The sequence below is a fragment of the Lipotes vexillifer genome, unplaced genomic scaffold (genome assembly GCF_000442215.2).
Source record: "Lipotes vexillifer unplaced genomic scaffold, Lipotes_vexillifer_v1.1 scaffold472, whole genome shotgun sequence".
NCBI classification, from domain to species: domain Eukaryota; kingdom Metazoa; phylum Chordata; class Mammalia; order Artiodactyla; family Lipotidae; genus Lipotes; species Lipotes vexillifer.
The window spans coordinates 1,323,713-1,339,378 of NW_006797698.1; the positions used below are offsets into that span (position 1 = coordinate 1,323,713).

Below are 15,666 nucleotides of genomic sequence, written 5' to 3' on the forward strand. Positions count from 1 at the left end.
CTATTTCCAGGCTGCGGGCTGGTTTATTCTCCGGTGGAGGGTCATATAAACATACAAACCGTCTGGCTCTCGCCAGATTTTCCACTTAGGCATAGGCATAGGAGGGCTGCTTCCCAAATTGCCGTGTTTAATTGCACCTGCCTTTCTGATAACCTCTGGGAATCTGTGGGAGGAGCCGAGAGGGTGGAAAATGTTGCTTCGCTTTGCAAAAGGAAGAAAACTTTGTCACCCAGCGGGAGACCTCTGCCACGCGTAGCCCGGCGAGAAACCAGAACCAGGACAGCCTCTGGCTTTGATTTTGCATCCGAAGAGCCCGTAGGAGGAAGAGGACACGTGAACTCGGCGCTCCCGCCGACCGCCACCCCAGCTCCACCTTCCCTCCCCGCGGAAGTCCCCACGCGGTGTCTTCAGGGTGCAAGGACAGTAAACAGCGCGTGCGGCTCGCGGCCGACGGCTGGGGCCGGGCTGGGAAGGAGAGGACCGAATTCCAGGAACGAGTCACCCGGAATTAACTTCTGGTTAAAGTTATGGGAAGCGCGGCCATGGACACCAAGAAAAAGAAGGATGTTTCCAGCCCCGGCGGGAGCAGCGGCAAGAAGAACAGCAGCCAGAAGCGGCGCTCGCTGCGAGTGCACATTCCGGTGAGTCCCACCCCGCCGGCCCCGGCCCCCCACCCTCGCGTCGCTCCGACCCGGTGCGGAAGCGGTTAACGCGGGACGCCCGGCGCGCGCCGTGCGTGCCCCTCCTGTCACTTCGGGCGGCTTGGGGAAGGGTGGAGGCGCAGGGCCGAGCTGGGCCGCTGTGCCCGGGCTCCATCCCTCTTCCCACACGCGTGCGGCCGGGGCTCGGCGACCGTCTGCGGCGGGGGCGGGAGCTGCGGGGCGGGCTGTGCACAGCACTGGATCCCGCCGGGTGCGGGTGCTGGGGCGGGGGCGGAGGGGCGGTGCGTAGCGTTGTTTTGTTGGAAAAGGACAGTGTGGACTGCGCTCCGGAGAGGTGGAGCCGCGCGCCGCTGCCCGAGACTGAGGGGAGGGGCAGTGGGTGGGGACAGCGGGGGAGGGGGGCGTTGGCTGTGTAGCTGCGCCCTCAAATGGACACCCCCTGCTCCCCAGTTTCCCTCGGGTGACTCTGGGCCGGGGGCCGGAGACTCCTCTGCAGCTGGCCCCTTTGCCTGACCCTGGGAGCACCTTTCAGGCCCTTGGGCGCTCGGGACTGCCTAAGGCGGGCAGGGCCCTCGCGAACTTCAGCCCTGGCGACGCCGGCAGCCGGGCCCGGACTTTGGCGACATCGATCGGTCTGCTGCTTGACTTTGTCCAGCTGGAGGGAGCGGGGGGCGGGGTCGTGCGGCCACCCTGCGCTTTGCCTGCCCAGGTAGCCCGTGGCCGCCAAAGCCTTCCCTAGCCTCCCCGTGGGGGGACGTGCGGCGCAGCCCTTACCTGCACCGGAAGGAAACCCCCAACTGGGTCACACACCCCAACCTTCACCAACCAAGTAAATGTACACACACACACACACACACACACACACACACACACACGAGGGCTCCATGGAAAATGCAGTTTTAATCACGGATGAGAGTCTTGGGCACGGGTTGGGGGTGCGCGGTGAGTCCCACTCTCCAGGGCTGTCTCCGATGACCCTTGTTAAAGACACCTCTTTAAAGCTAATCCTTCCTGACAGCATGGGGCCTGGGGGAGGGCAGCTGGTCACGCACTTTCTGCTGCGAACCTCCTTAGGCACTTCACTCCTGTGTTTGTTGACCGCAGTTCCTCCTTCCCAGGCCTGTGTGCACACATTGGCCAGGAAGGGTAGGGAGCCCCGGGAGCCCCAGACATCTGATGGGAGCAGCCCCCAGTGGCGAAGGGTGGCCAGCCCTCCCTGGCAGGGGAAAGCTCAGGGAGCAGGTGACTGGACCCCTGCCTGCTGTGTGACCACCAGGGGGATGTCCCAAATATGCAGGAATAAGCATTCCTTTGAGTAAACATTCTATATGAAAATGAGATATTCCTGTTTACATTGTTAATGTGAGACATTTTAAGCCATGTTTGTAAATAAAAAGTTAGACACGGGCTTCCCTGGTGGCGCAGTGGTTGAGAGTCCGCCTGCCGATGCAGGGGACGCGGGTTCGTGCCCCGGTCCGGGAAGATCCCACGTGCCGCGCGGAGCGGCTGGGCCCGTGAGCCATGGCCGCTGAGCCTGCGCGTCCGGAGCCTGTGCTCCGCAACGGGAGAGGCCACAACAGTGAGAGGCCCAGGTACCGCAAAATATGTTTTATAAGCAAAGGGTTAGAAAGGAAGATGATGCTAATATATGAGGCAGTAAAAAAAAAAAAAAAAAAGTTAGACACAGGTACTCCTAACCTCCCTCGGCAGTCATCGCTTGGCTGAGCCATTTAACCACTCAGCTTCTCCCATTTGTCAAACAGATAATAATTCTGCTTTGCCTACTTTTCAGGGATGTTGAAATAAAATAACTCATGAGAAAGCTCTTACTAATACAAAGTGTTATATGAATGCATGGCTATTACATCTACATCAGAGCACGTAATTTAAAAGAGAGAGAAAAGAAAATGACATTGCCCAGTGCCCAGGCCATATCGTATTTACGTTTGGTGAGGCCGGTCTAAAATAGGAGTATGTGTGGGGTGCTCTCCAGAGGTGGTGTAGGACAGAATCCAGAACCCGGAAAGGGAGTGAGCAGCCAGGCTGTGAAGGCAGAAAAGCCACGATATAGTCGGAATACTCCGACCAGCTTTCCTGCTGCTAGTGATGTCTTTGGCTGATTTAGACAACGTTCTTGGCGTGATGCAGCCCTTACAGAAAGTTCTGTTCACTCAATTATTCCACGACACGTGTGCTGTGCTGCTTGATGGTGAGATCCAGGGGGGAATGAGAGGGGCTCTGTCTCTACCCTCACAGGGCTTGCATTTGCTGGGGGGGGACTGGGGGGGGTCTTCTCACTAACCAACTAGTAATTACCTATTGATCCTTGTGCTGGGTTGGGTGAGAGTTACACTCTAGCTGGGAAAATACAGCATTCAGACAGATGTTAGCAGATGACCCAAGGGCACAAGGTGACCAGTGCAGGCAGTACCTGCTTTCAGAGGGGAGAGAAGGGAGAGGTGGCAGGACATAGACATGTTCAGAGAGACATTAGAGACCCAGAGGTGGTAGGCAGGACAGAGACATGGCAGGGGTTACCCCTGCCAGGGAACCAGCTTGAGCACCCCCATGGAGTCGGGGAGTTGGAGGACTGCTTCCAACTCCAGGGAACAGCCCCTTTTCATGGAAGAAAGCGTTCGAGAATCAGAGTGATCAGAAATACATCAAGGCCAGATCAAGGAGAGGATTGCATGATTTAGCAAATAAAAATAATAAATGCAGGCTTCCCTGATGGCGCAGTGGTTGAGAGTCCGCCTGCCGATGCAGGGGACACGGGTTTGTGCCCCGGTCCGGGAAGATCCCACATGCCGCGGAGCGGCTGGGCCCGTGAGCCACGGCCGCTGAGCCTGCGTGTCCGGAGCCTGTGCTCCGCAACGGGAGAGGCCACAACAGTGAGAGGCCCGCGTACCGAAAACAAAACTAAACTAAATGCCCAGTTAAATTAGAATTTTAAACAATGAACAACTTCTTAGTATATGAATGTGCCAGGCACCATTTGGGATAAACTTATACTAAAAAATACCCATCGTTATCTGAAATCCCAGTTTAACTGGTGTCCTGTATCTTCTCTGGCAGCCCTCCCTGGAAGGTAGGCCTGGGGATGAGGATGTCCCCTGAAGCCACTGAGAAGCTGCAGTAGATGCTGTTGGTGCCCTGCCCCGTGTGCCCGTAGCCCACCCAGCGTTCTCCGCAGCCTTGCTGGACAGCTCCGCTCCACACCACAGTTTCTCACTGTGTCTTTCTTGCTCCTGAAGGAACCCTCCTGAATAGGGGCAGTTTGCTCAGCCTGAGTACAGGCTGGGCTGGAAATGCTGGGATCGGGATTATGCCCTAAGGGGCAACCCTCAGGCAGGGAGGGATGCAGGTGGGACTGTTCCGCAGCCTCCCTATCCCTGGGGGTGATGGTTCTGACATGGGTTCTGCAGGATGTCTCAGAGGGTCGCAGCAGGGCCCAGCCCCTGTTGCCCACAGTGGTGGTCCGATCATCAATAATGCACCCTTTCTGGCTGTTCTGGCTTCCCTGCCTCACTTGCCCTGCTCCCTGGGATAAATGACTGAATCTAAGTTGTTGTCTCACTGTTTTGGGTGGGGGGTGATTTAAACTAAGAAGCAATTAAAGGTGATGAAAACAATGCTTTGTGAGAACTAGCCTGGTGGCAGCATGCACCAGGACATTAGGGATTCTAAAGAGTGACTCCTGGAAGACACTGTGGCCTGGCAGTCCTGTGGGTGGGGTCATTTGGTGGTGTCCAGTGACACTCACAGTGATGAGGCCTCCTGGGACCTCCAGTGTCCAAGCAGCTTGTCTTTTTACTGAATTGGATTGTGTCCTTTTTGGACACGATTGGACTCTGTCTCCACCCACATATCTGGTGCATAAACAGAACCATGACCAAGGATGTTGGGGGAAGTCATTGCAAACCTTCATCCTAGGCTCTGATTATCTTTAACCATCTTCACTCTGCCTTCCTACCAATAGCGCCTGCTGTGCCATGAGACACCAGAAAAGAGGAATCAATTTTAGGGGATACACTAGGGACTTGGGTGACAGTGGGTAGTGGAGACCCAGAGTTACTAACTAAAGTAATTTATTCATTGAATTCTATCGTAGGGAGAATGGCCCTTGGGCCTAATGGAGGGTGTAACCTTGCTTGATTTTAGTCTCAGTTTGGATCGCCTTTATGGGAAACCCTCTCTGATATTGTCAGGGGAAAGAAGAGAGAGAGGAGAGGAGGGGAGGGGAGGGGAGGGGAGGGGAGAGGAGAGGAGAGGAGGGGAGAGGAGAAGAGAACCCCCCCTCTTGTTTTCTTGGCCGGCGCAGAATGGTGTCCTGCAAGTTTGAAGAGCCAACTTAAGAGGTGGAGGGGGGGAGGGGAGGGGAGGGGGAGGGGAGGAAGAGGAAAGGCTGAGTGCAGGTTCCTTTGGGGTTGCACTGGGCCTTTAAAAGTAGCGAGATGGGCGTAGTGCTCAGAGTCCTGGTGAGTTGGCACCTCGCCTGGGTTCTCTTTCCTCAGCCTTCATCTGTACCGTAAAGTGGGAATAATAATCAGGGTGGTGGGAATGCTTTTAGAAAATACCTCATTAGAAGTCTAGCTGTGTGTGGCAATCTGCTAGCACTTTGCCAGAGAAGCCATTGCTGGGAGTAAGCATGTTCTTTCCTCCTTTTTGTCCGAGAAAAATTATTTTTCCTATTATAATAATAATAATGCTGAAATTTATGTATCTTAGACATATTTTAGTTGATGACTGTTGGCTGGGTCGTTGACTGTATTGTTGGTCTCTGGAACTCTTCACAAGCCAGTGACAGAGCAGGAGACCAAGGGGGTAGGGAGGTCTTTGGAGAGAAGGACCCGCACAGGAGCCCGTGGGGACAGAGGCAGCTGGAGGGGGTCAGACTCGATCCGAGGTCGTGGCCCGATATTTACTGCTGGCAGAATGCACAAGTCCCCAGGCCTCTTGGGAGAGGTGCTCCAAAAATCCTTCACAGACCCTGGAGACAACCTAAAAATAGAGCTAGGGGCAGCTGGCCGGTCCCAGAAGGTTGTGGAGACACAGCTTGGCTTGGGCCTGCCACTAGGGATGCCTTTGCTTGTGGTGTCTCCAGAGGGAGGCCTCACGCTGCTGGAGGCCCAGCGCCCTTCACCTTGGCCATGGGCCTGTGACCAGTAGCCTCCATCCAATCATATCCCCTCTGCTAGGGCAGTGCATGGCGGTGGGTGGGGATGGGAGCTGCCTTTCTGCCCCCGGGGACTGGAGGACCCAGTGACAGCAGTGCTTACTGCCCAATACACTATGGAAACACCCTGGACTGAAGCCTCGGTGAAGAGAAAGGGGATGCTGGGCGGCACAGTGTTGGGCGGGGTGTGTGTGTGTGTGTGTGGTGTGTGTGTGTGTGGTGTGTGTGTGTGTGTGTCAGTTTTGACCTTGGCCTTGACCTTGGTCAGTTTGTACCACCTTGAGCAAGATTTGTTGGGTTAGGGTTTAGGGCAGTGTTTTGTTTTTTTTTTCCTTTTGTGTCTGGCTTTTTTTTTTTTTTACATGTTTATTAGAGTATAATTGCTTTACAATGGTGTGTTAGTTTCTGCTTTATTACAGTGAATCAGTTATACATATACATATGTTCCCGTATCTCTTCCCTCTTGCGTCTCCCTCCCTCCCACCCTCCCTATTCCACCCCTCCAGGTGGTCACAACACTACCAAACTGTAAGGTAGATAGCTAGTGGGAAGCAGCCGCATAGCACAGGGCAGTGTTTTTTAAAGTGCAGTTTGTGGACCAACTTAAGCAGAACCACCCGGTGTCTGTTTAAAATGTAAAATCCTAGGTGTCAGCCCAGAAGTGCTGAATCAGAGTCTCTGGGGAGTGGGATCTGTGGTTCTTTGTTTCTGGTAAGTTCTCCAGGTGACTCCTGTGCCTACAGGGGTTTAAAAAACAATTGATTTCCAACTTCCTCAGCATAACACTGATCTGTTCTTCTGCCCCCGTGAGTTATTCTATCAATCTGTCCATCCACCCATCTAAGTATCCGTGTGTCTATCCATCTATCCATCTGTCTATCTATCATCTGCACTTTTTCAGCTGTCATTGAGAAGAGAGATCCTTGGCTGCTGTTAAACAAAGGTGGAATATTTCTGGCTCCCAAATAAAGATGAATGTCCAGATAGGCCCCCAGCCTGAGTAACCCAATATGAGTCAGCCTGTTAGGCCTCACTGCAGTGTTTCTTGAATTAGCCCTTCAGTGGTTTGGTACATCTTGGGTGCCCTGAGCACAGGTTCTTAGTTGCTGTGCAGCATGTAGGATCTTCGCAGACCAAGGCTCGAACCCATCTCCCCTGCACTGGCAGGCGGATTCCCAACCACTGCGCCACCAGGGAGGCCCTCTTGTGCTAAATTCTTAAAAGAAGTGATTGTGTGAATCCTACGAAAAAACAAAGATTTTATACATGTACGTATCTTCAAGAGTTTTACGAAGGTGCAGAAGTGTTTTTCCTATAGCTCTTTCTAAAATATTAACCCTCAATAAATGTTAAATCTAAAATAGGAACCTATAACTTAGTAAAAGGTGTCTAAGTTGATGTGGCATTTGAATATCTGCAGGAGAAATTTGCAGAAGGGCCCAGAGAGTATGATACTGGGACCTTCAGAAGTCAAGGTACTCAGTGATAGAGCCCCCGGAACTCTCCTGTGGCTCCGGGGTTTATAAATGAGGCCTGGATGCCTCTCTGCAGCTCGCAGAGCACAGCTGACAGTGCGTGGGCTTCCTGCAGTGTGGGCATTGCACATTGGCTGAATGCCAGTTAAACACAGTCCAGTGCTGGGCTGGGGGGGGATGGGCAGGCAGAGAACAGATTTAGGGGTCCCCGTCCTTGAAGACTCTACCTGCAGACCATGCACAGACCGCCGTGGACTAGCTCACATGGTGATCTAAGCAGAGCACATTCAAAACACGTGGATTTGCAGAATCACGTCCAGTGACTTTGGGCGTACATGCAGGCTGGATTCCCTAACTCATCCTCTTGTCCCCACTTTACAGATGGCCCAGCTGAGAACAAGTACGTTCCCTGTTTCATGGTTGGGTGACACTTTATTCAAGTCTAGCCTCTGCTGCCCTGTTCCCAGTCTCCCCCAGGACCTGTCTGCGGAGGGTCCAAGATCCTTGTGTAAACCAGGCTCTGAACACTGCATAGTGACCTAATGATAAATGCGACCATTTACATTCGGGATCATTATTGCTCCAAAAGGACGTCGCTAGTACTGAGGTTCCAGAAGCAGAAGCAGCAGCCCAATACAGTGTGTGTTCAATATTATATCTTTCCACACATCATAAACTCGTTCTGGTTCTCAGTGCTTCACAAGTATCTTCCCCTGCCTGTTTTCTTTGAACTGCCCTTCCGAAATAAAACCCAGCAAAACTATTCTGTTGCTGATCTGCACCCAGGGGTTTCCCTTTAGACCAAAGTATGACTCAGGAAAGGACTTGGAAGCACTTCTTACTTGCCAAGGGCTTTTCACCTGCTCACACTTCATTCACTTAACTTCGACATCAGTTGTGTCCTCTGAAACCATCCGGACAAATAAATGTGCTCTTAAATGATGCTGTTTCTTGTCTATTTTCTTCTACTTTTCCTGTCTTGGTATTTTCAGCTCACTGCCAGCGCTGTCTATTTCTGGACACGATTTCACTTTTACGGGGCTGCTCAGGTCACCGAACAGGCCACAGACCCTTGGAAGAGCTGGGTTAGAATCCAGCCCTCTGTTCCCCCATTCTCCTCTGCCCACGCCCCTCTGACCCGGAACAGTGAGCATGAGCACATGTGAATGCGTGTGACTCCCAGTTCTTTCCAGACAGTAACCAGCCTGTCTTGATATCCCAGGACAGTGAACCAAATGTCAGAATGTGGTCAATGTCTTTAAATTTGGGACAGACAAAGGCCGATGAAGTGCTGCGCAGCTGAGTTGAAACAGTCCTTAATTTGCTTGGTCAATTGACCGTAACCTTGCTGTCAGATGGGCAGAGCCACATGGGAGTGAAGCTATATCCCCAAGGGTTAACCACAGTGAATTCTTAGAGAGACCCCCCACTGCAGGGTGTGTGCAGCTGAACCAGAGGAAATGGTTGAGGGTTAATCAGCCGGGCTTCCCCTCCAGTGGAGGAAGGTTTCTCACGTGTGACTGGTTTAGCCCTGCATCGGAATGGTCAACCCAAATCTCATCTCTTTGTTCTTCTGCCTACGTTGAAAATAATTTGATCCTCATCCTTTCCTTCCTGTTGACAGGAAGCCCTTCTCTGCCAACTCATGGCTTGTCACAGACCAATCAGATATCATCCAGGCTCTGGGGCTTATGCCAGGGCCTCTGTGTTTTGATATACTCTGACCTGGCAGCAAAGTTGCTGATGAATGTACAACAAAGACCAATTTGCTCTTGGTCACCCCAGGAGTCCAGCCTTTTTTCCATGCGGCTGAGGCCGGGTCCTTGCTGTGGGAGCCGTGCAGCCCTGCCAGCCTCCTGTGGGGCCCCGGTGGGGACTCGGTGCAGAGCCAGGCGCAGGTGGCACTGGGGTGACCTCCGCTGGTGCTGGGGTTGCAGGAGTAAGGACACGACAGGGCCGGAATTTTAGGAAGTGGGGCCCCAACTATTCAGTTTGTAAAGAAATGGAGAGCTAGGTTGCTGGGACCATGTTTACAGTTGGGCACCTTTGGAGCTGGGACTGGGAAACCTGTCAGCTCATTTATGTCTGTTTCCCAGGTACTGTGCTAGGTGTTGAGGATACAAAGGTGAATAGGGTCATGGGCTGAACTGTGTCCCCCAAAGCTATGGTGAAGTCCTAACCTTTGGTACCTGTGAACGTGACCTTATTTGGAAATAGGGTCTTTGCAGATGTAATCAGGTTACCATGAGGTTAGGCTGGGTCCCTAAACCAGTATGACTGGCGTCCTTATAAAAAGGGGGAAATTTGGATACAGAGACACAGAAGGAAGATCATGTGAAGACAGAGGAGAGACTGGAGTGATACTGTCGTAAGCCAAGGAACCCTGGGGCTACTAGAGACTGGAAGAAGCAAGGGAGGACCCTCCCCTGGAGGTTTCCAAGGGAGTGTGGTCCTGCCAGCACCTAGATTTCAGGCTCTGGCCTCCAGAACTGTGAGAGAATTTCTGTAGTTTTAAGTACACATGGTTTGTTTGTGGTACTGTGTTACGGGGGCCCCAGGGACCTCATACGACAGGCTCCCTGCCTGCACAGCACAGCTGCGGACTGTGATTATTCCGATGCTGTTCCCCAGCCGCATTCTTGTCCACAGGATATTGTGTAATGAGCACCCTAGCAATTCAGACGCTGCTCGACGGGTAGTTTTGTTCATGGTGGCTATGACCGATCAGTATTACTGACGATCAGATACTCTCTGGGACAGCACGTTGTCATCAGATTTAGCTAATACCGATGGAGCATTTGCTCCAGGTGCCAGGTGTATGCTTATGTAAGCTGTCTCTGTTTACCTCCAAAATAACCCTGTGAGATACTATTATTGTCATTATCGATGTCATTATCCTTATCACAGAGAAAGAACTTGAGGCCGTCCACAGCTCACAACTATTCTAATCCAACCTGCCAAGAAAGTTCTGGTGTTTAGTTGGGTTTCTGATGTCCCTGCTCTGCCCTGCCCCAGCCCCAGGGTTTGGATGCCCGTGAATGGTCCAGGCAGCCTGGGGTGGGAGGAAAGACTGCTGGGCAGGACAGACACCACCCCTGTGATGGGCACACGGAGAACGAAATACCTGGTCTGGCAAGCTGCCTTCCAAGGGTTTGCCCTTGGGGTTAACCAGGTCTTTATTTGCTCCCTTTTACATGAAGGACATTGAAGGCTGTTATTTACCCTTCTCGTCTCAAAGATAAATAATCTGCCTTTTATAATTTCATAGATCTTATTCTCTAGCTCTTTCTCATTTTTTATTTTTTTAAATAACTGAGCATTAGAGTGAACACCAAACCAGGAATCAAGAAATCTTGCGCTGAGTCCTCTGTCCCATGACTGCGGGGCTGCTTCTTACTGAGTTACCAGACATTCGCCAAAAGCCCTTTCTTTGCGTGCCAAGCACCAGGCAAGGCTGAGAGTAAAACTGCCACCAGGAGGGTCACGGCCCCCACCTTCACAAGGCTCAGAGTCTCCAGGGGAGCCGTGGCACAAGTCACCACATCGGTTCATTTTTGCTACCAAACACCCCGAAACAGTGACTTAAAACAGCAAACATTTGGGACTTCCCTGGCGGTCCAGTGGTTAAGACTTCGCCTTCCAATGCAGGGAGTGCAGGTTCGATCCGTGGTCAGGGTGCTAAGATCTCACATGCCTCGCAGCCAAAAAACCAAAGCATAAAACAGAAGCAATTACTGTAACAAATTCAAAAAAGACTTTAAAAATGGTCCACGTCAAAAAAAAAAATCTTAAAAAAAACCCATTTATCTTTCTCACATACATATATAATAATTAATAATATTAATATTATATAATAATCAGTAGATTAATCTTGTTACTATATAATTATGTGATATTGTTATATGTAATTATATATAATATATATTTATATATAACAATACACATATATTATATATAATTATATGTAACATATTACATGTTATATATTACATTATGTATTACAATTATAACATATTAATTATAATTGTTAAATATTACTTTCTAGTAGATACTTAATATATTAAGACCTTAAACAGGTTGATGTATAATTAAAATTATGTTTAATAATATCATTAATCATATAATTGCTAGATAGTAATTTTCTATGTCATATCTATAAAAAAGAGGATTGCAGTCTAAGGTCTCCATTTGGCTCAGGCACCATGATTGTATGGACACTGCTTTGTCCCAAGGTCAGGTGGGCGTCCAGGGGCTGTGAGCGAGGGTGGGGACCGCAGGTCCTCCCGAGGCTGGCATTTGATAGGTCCCCCACCCTTTCATCACTGAGGGTGGATGAGCATCAGGGGAGCCGCTGTGCCCTTGGGGAGAGGCCAGTGCCAGGGGAACGGAGAGGTAACTTTTCACCACTCTTCTTTGCTTGTTAAGTGTATTTTGAGATTTCTGAAATGACCTGAGGACACAGGTATTAGAATATTCTCAGCTCAAAGACACAGGGAAATGCTGGGCCACAGTACCAAACTGGGTTTAGGGAGGAACCCGGCCGGGAGTCTTCCCGCCAGGTGCAGAAGTGGCCTGGAGCCTGCGTGGTGGCCTCCGAGAGCAGAGATGAGGCCGCCTCCAGAGTCACGTGACTGGCCAGTGGCAAAGCAGGCAGGAAAACACGGGTTTTCTTCTCGGGGGAATGTTGGGAAGACAGGAGACCCTTTCTGGTAGGTGGGCATTCGTGGCGCAGGTGAGGAGGGCTTCCGGGGAGCCCAGTCTGCCTGGCCCGCCTGGCGCTCTGCAGAGCTCTCTGCACCTCGGCTTAGATCAGAAAACGATTTTTCAAAGCAGCTCTGTTTTGCACTGGCTCAAAATCAAAGCTTTGGGCAGCGGTGAGCCATCTTGGAGCCCTTTGAGCGCGAACCCAGGCTCCAGGCTTGCACTGGCTTCCGCACTCCATCCACACCCTCCTTCTCTAGACGTGGTGACGACAGTTTTCAGGGAAGGTTCAGAGCACAGCTCCATAGGCTTGGCGTGCGGGCACTGCGTTTATGACCATAATAAAATATGACTTAAAGTTGAATGGACATATTTGGTTATATTCCTCATTTAATGATGATCTGCCTCTGAAACGATCTTTGTTACCTTCACCTAAAAATTATTCTTAGCCAATGATTCTGTGCCTCTAGCTTTGGTCCTTCAGTGGTGGGGGAAGGAAAGAAAGCCAATGGGGCAGAGGGAGAAGCTGGATGGTGGCGTGGTCACAACTGGCCTCAGCTGACCCCCTGGAACTGGGGTGGCCCTTCAGAGCTGTCCCAGATTGGGCGAGTGGGGGCCGGACCCTTGTCTCCTTAGTTAGAACTTGTGCTCTTTTGAGGATGGTGTGCCCCTACATCTTCCTGTCCCAACCCCAAGGAAACCATCTCCCATGTGAGCAGCCCTCACGTTGATGCCGATAATGATGGAGAGAAAGTGCAGAAGCCAAACAACACCGCGGGGAAGGAAAAAAACGTGAGTCTTTGAGAATCCAGATGCTTAGTTAACTCTACGAACTAATTCCGAAAAAGCTGGGTGCTTTTTCAACTGTTTACAAATCTTACGGGGGTCAAAGACGGAAAGAGAAAAGTTTCAGATAAACCGTGTTTTGTTGGTTCAGTGAAAGGGTAATTTTCAGGAATGGTACTGTGTTAGTTGTTTTTTCCCCTCCATCTCCTACCTGGGAAAGTTATTTGGGCTTTTTGCTCCGGCTAACTGACTAGTTAGAACATCATAAATCTGCCAGGAGGTATTCTAGATGACACAGTAATCCTTTGACTGGAAACGGGTCTAGCGCCTGGACTGAAAGATGCCAAGCAAGCAGGGAGGGAGCGGGTGGTGGATGGGTCCAAGGCCAGGCACCAGCCCCTCGGCCTCACGACCTTCGAACCGTAGGAGGTGGGAGCATCTACCCACTGCGGCAACAGTCTGGACCTAGCTGTCACTTGTGCTAGGTTCTTGAGAACAGAATCGTTTGTGGGAGCAGGGAAAACATGCGGGTTTTCACCTGCTCTGTAAAAGGGGGGCACAGTGGAGGGCGGTGAGTTTGGGTGTCAGACCTCAAGTTTGCAATTCTCATGCCATCATTGCTTCTGTGTCCACTTGGGCAGTTTACTGGTGCTTCCCGAGCCTCAGTTTCCTCTCCTGTAAAATGTGGACCAGAGTCCCCACTTTGCCCACTGGGCTTGGGGGAGAATGAGATGAGATCCCTGGGTAAAAGCAAGAGGGTGGTACCCTAGGAATGCTGGTTTCCTCTCCACTACAAAGGGGCCCGTGGGGAAGACCGCCCTAAGAATATAGCTGTGGCTTCCATACCACTCCAGGATTTCTGGGATGGTCCCACAGTAACAGAATTTTATTCTTGTCAGTGGAAGTGATTCTTTAATTGTAAATTCAATGTACATTCCTCTTTATCCCTTGTGGCGCTTTGGCTAAATACGTTTACAGATTTGTTCCACAGATGTCCTTACTCACAGTGGAATAGTCCAGAGGGCTGAAGCCTTGACCCCAGAGTGAAAGCCAGTGTGAGCCCCAGGGGTTGAGAGGTAGAGCCTTTAACTGACTGTGGTTGGAAGTGGCCTTTGCCAGGAACTTGAAGGCCAAGTCTTGGGAGGGGGGCTGCTGAGAGTTGGGTGGTGGGTGTGCACATGGAAACTGGCAAGCTCCACCTGGGAGCGGAACACCCCTGGGGACTCCCGCAATCTCTCCCACCTCCCCCTCCATCTGCCTCGGGCCTGCAGGGCCCCAGGGGAGTCGCTGGCTCTGGGGGGGTCGTGTGCTCCCCTGCGTTGGAATGTGACAGCCCAGGAGATGGTGCTGAGCAGCTAGCCTTCTGGGGTTAATGTGTGTCTGTCCTCACCCCCTTGGGCAGCTGCCATTTAGGCTCTCCTGGGGATTTTGCACCTCAACTCCAGAGAGTGAGTGTTGGGGCTTTTGTGGGGCTGGGGTCTGGTCTGGGCTCCCTTTGTGCCTCTGTGTCCTCAGCTCGTTCCAGTATGAGGTGGGACCTACGCCACCTTCCACAGTCAAGGCCTTGGGCGCCGTGGGCCACTCTTGCGTAGAGTCTGCGCTTCTGTTTCTCACCCCCTACGGCGCAGGGATGGACTGGAACACGCTGCAGCGTGGGTGGAAGGGGGGAGAGCCAGCGACAGAGCCAGGGAAGGGGGATGGGACAAAGGAGGGTGCGCAGGCAGGGAGTGGAAGTGGAGGAATAAAGTGCGTTTCTGCAAGGGCCAGTGATCTCTGTCCCAAAGATCGAAGGGGAAACACTTTCCGGCCTGTGTTTTTGCCCTCCCAGCTCCGCAGGCACCCCTGCACCAGCCCAAAGCTGCTGACAGTTCCGGCTTGTGGCCCCTGCCTGCCTCTCTGGCCTGGGGGCGCCTCTCAGGCTGCTAATTAATAGTTCTTATTTAGGGAGGGATGAGAGCCTTTGATGGGGGAGATGGAGCCTCATTAGGGGTTGGAAGGGCCCTTCCGGGTCTAGCGTCCCATGATTTTGTGATGCCTGCCAACACTGCAGGTGCCCACCCACTGCCTGCCCCTCCCAGCCATGTCCCGGCAGGCAGGGCTGGGGGCCACCATAGAAAGAATCTTGGACTGCGTGGCAGAGGGATGTAATGCCAGTCCCACGTCCCCCAGCTTCATTGACTTGGGCAAAGCTCAGAGCCCCCTCTGCTACCACGAGATGACTGCTGTCTAAGTGGGCGCATCGTTCAACACGCTGAGCCCTGGACTGGTGAGGGAGGGGGCCGCATCCCCTGGTGCATTATGTTAGGCCACCGCCCTTACCTGGAACAGAAGAGGGTCAGATGGCGTTGGTTTGAAAGGCCCAGAGGATTTCATACAGACCCCAAGGAAACAGGAGGATTCCTTCACCAGATGACATCTTTCTCCCACATTCCGGAGAAGGAATCTGCCAGCAGGAGACTGGCAGGTCTCACAGATCCACGCAGCAAGCCTGCCCAGCATGGTCGCCGAACAAGTGGGGACGCAGGTTTGGGGAGGTGAGTCCACTCAGCGGGTTAGCAGCTGAGCAGGCGCAGGAGAGACACACAAAGTGTCACAAGCCCTCAGCTTCTGATGGAGCCAGGACAGCCCTGGGCTGGCGGCCCTTCTGGGCACGAAGCTTGGGTGCCCGGGGCAACCTGTGACCCTGTCCCGCAGACCTCGCCCTGCCAGCCCTGCCAGCAGCTTCCCTTGGTGCGTGGGTGAAAACCCTGGAGAAGGGCCTGGCTCCACCTTCAAGGTCAAGATCAAGATTGACTACTGCTGCCTTGTTTTCTTTTGTTTAGGGAGCTATAGGTTTCCAAGGGGAGCAAGCACATAGCTCTTCCTG

The 15,666-nt window shown here is 52.2% G+C and overlaps 1 protein-coding gene across 3 annotated transcripts in view; it reads left to right on the top strand.

The window, feature by feature from the left end:
* The first annotated feature begins 436 nt into the window (after nt 1–436).
* Nucleotides 437–15,666, top strand: part of PRKAG2 (protein kinase AMP-activated non-catalytic subunit gamma 2) — a 287,757-nt gene continuing 272,527 nt past the window's right edge. For 2 of the 3 annotated variants that reach the window (XM_007469805.1, XM_007469806.1), the window contains exon 1: nt 528–641. In XM_007469805.1, the coding sequence (XP_007469867.1) occupies nt 528–641 (114 nt within the window). Of the gene's footprint in view, nt 642–15,666 lie in introns of all 3 variants that reach the window. The other variant, XM_007469804.1, reaches the window with a different exon arrangement.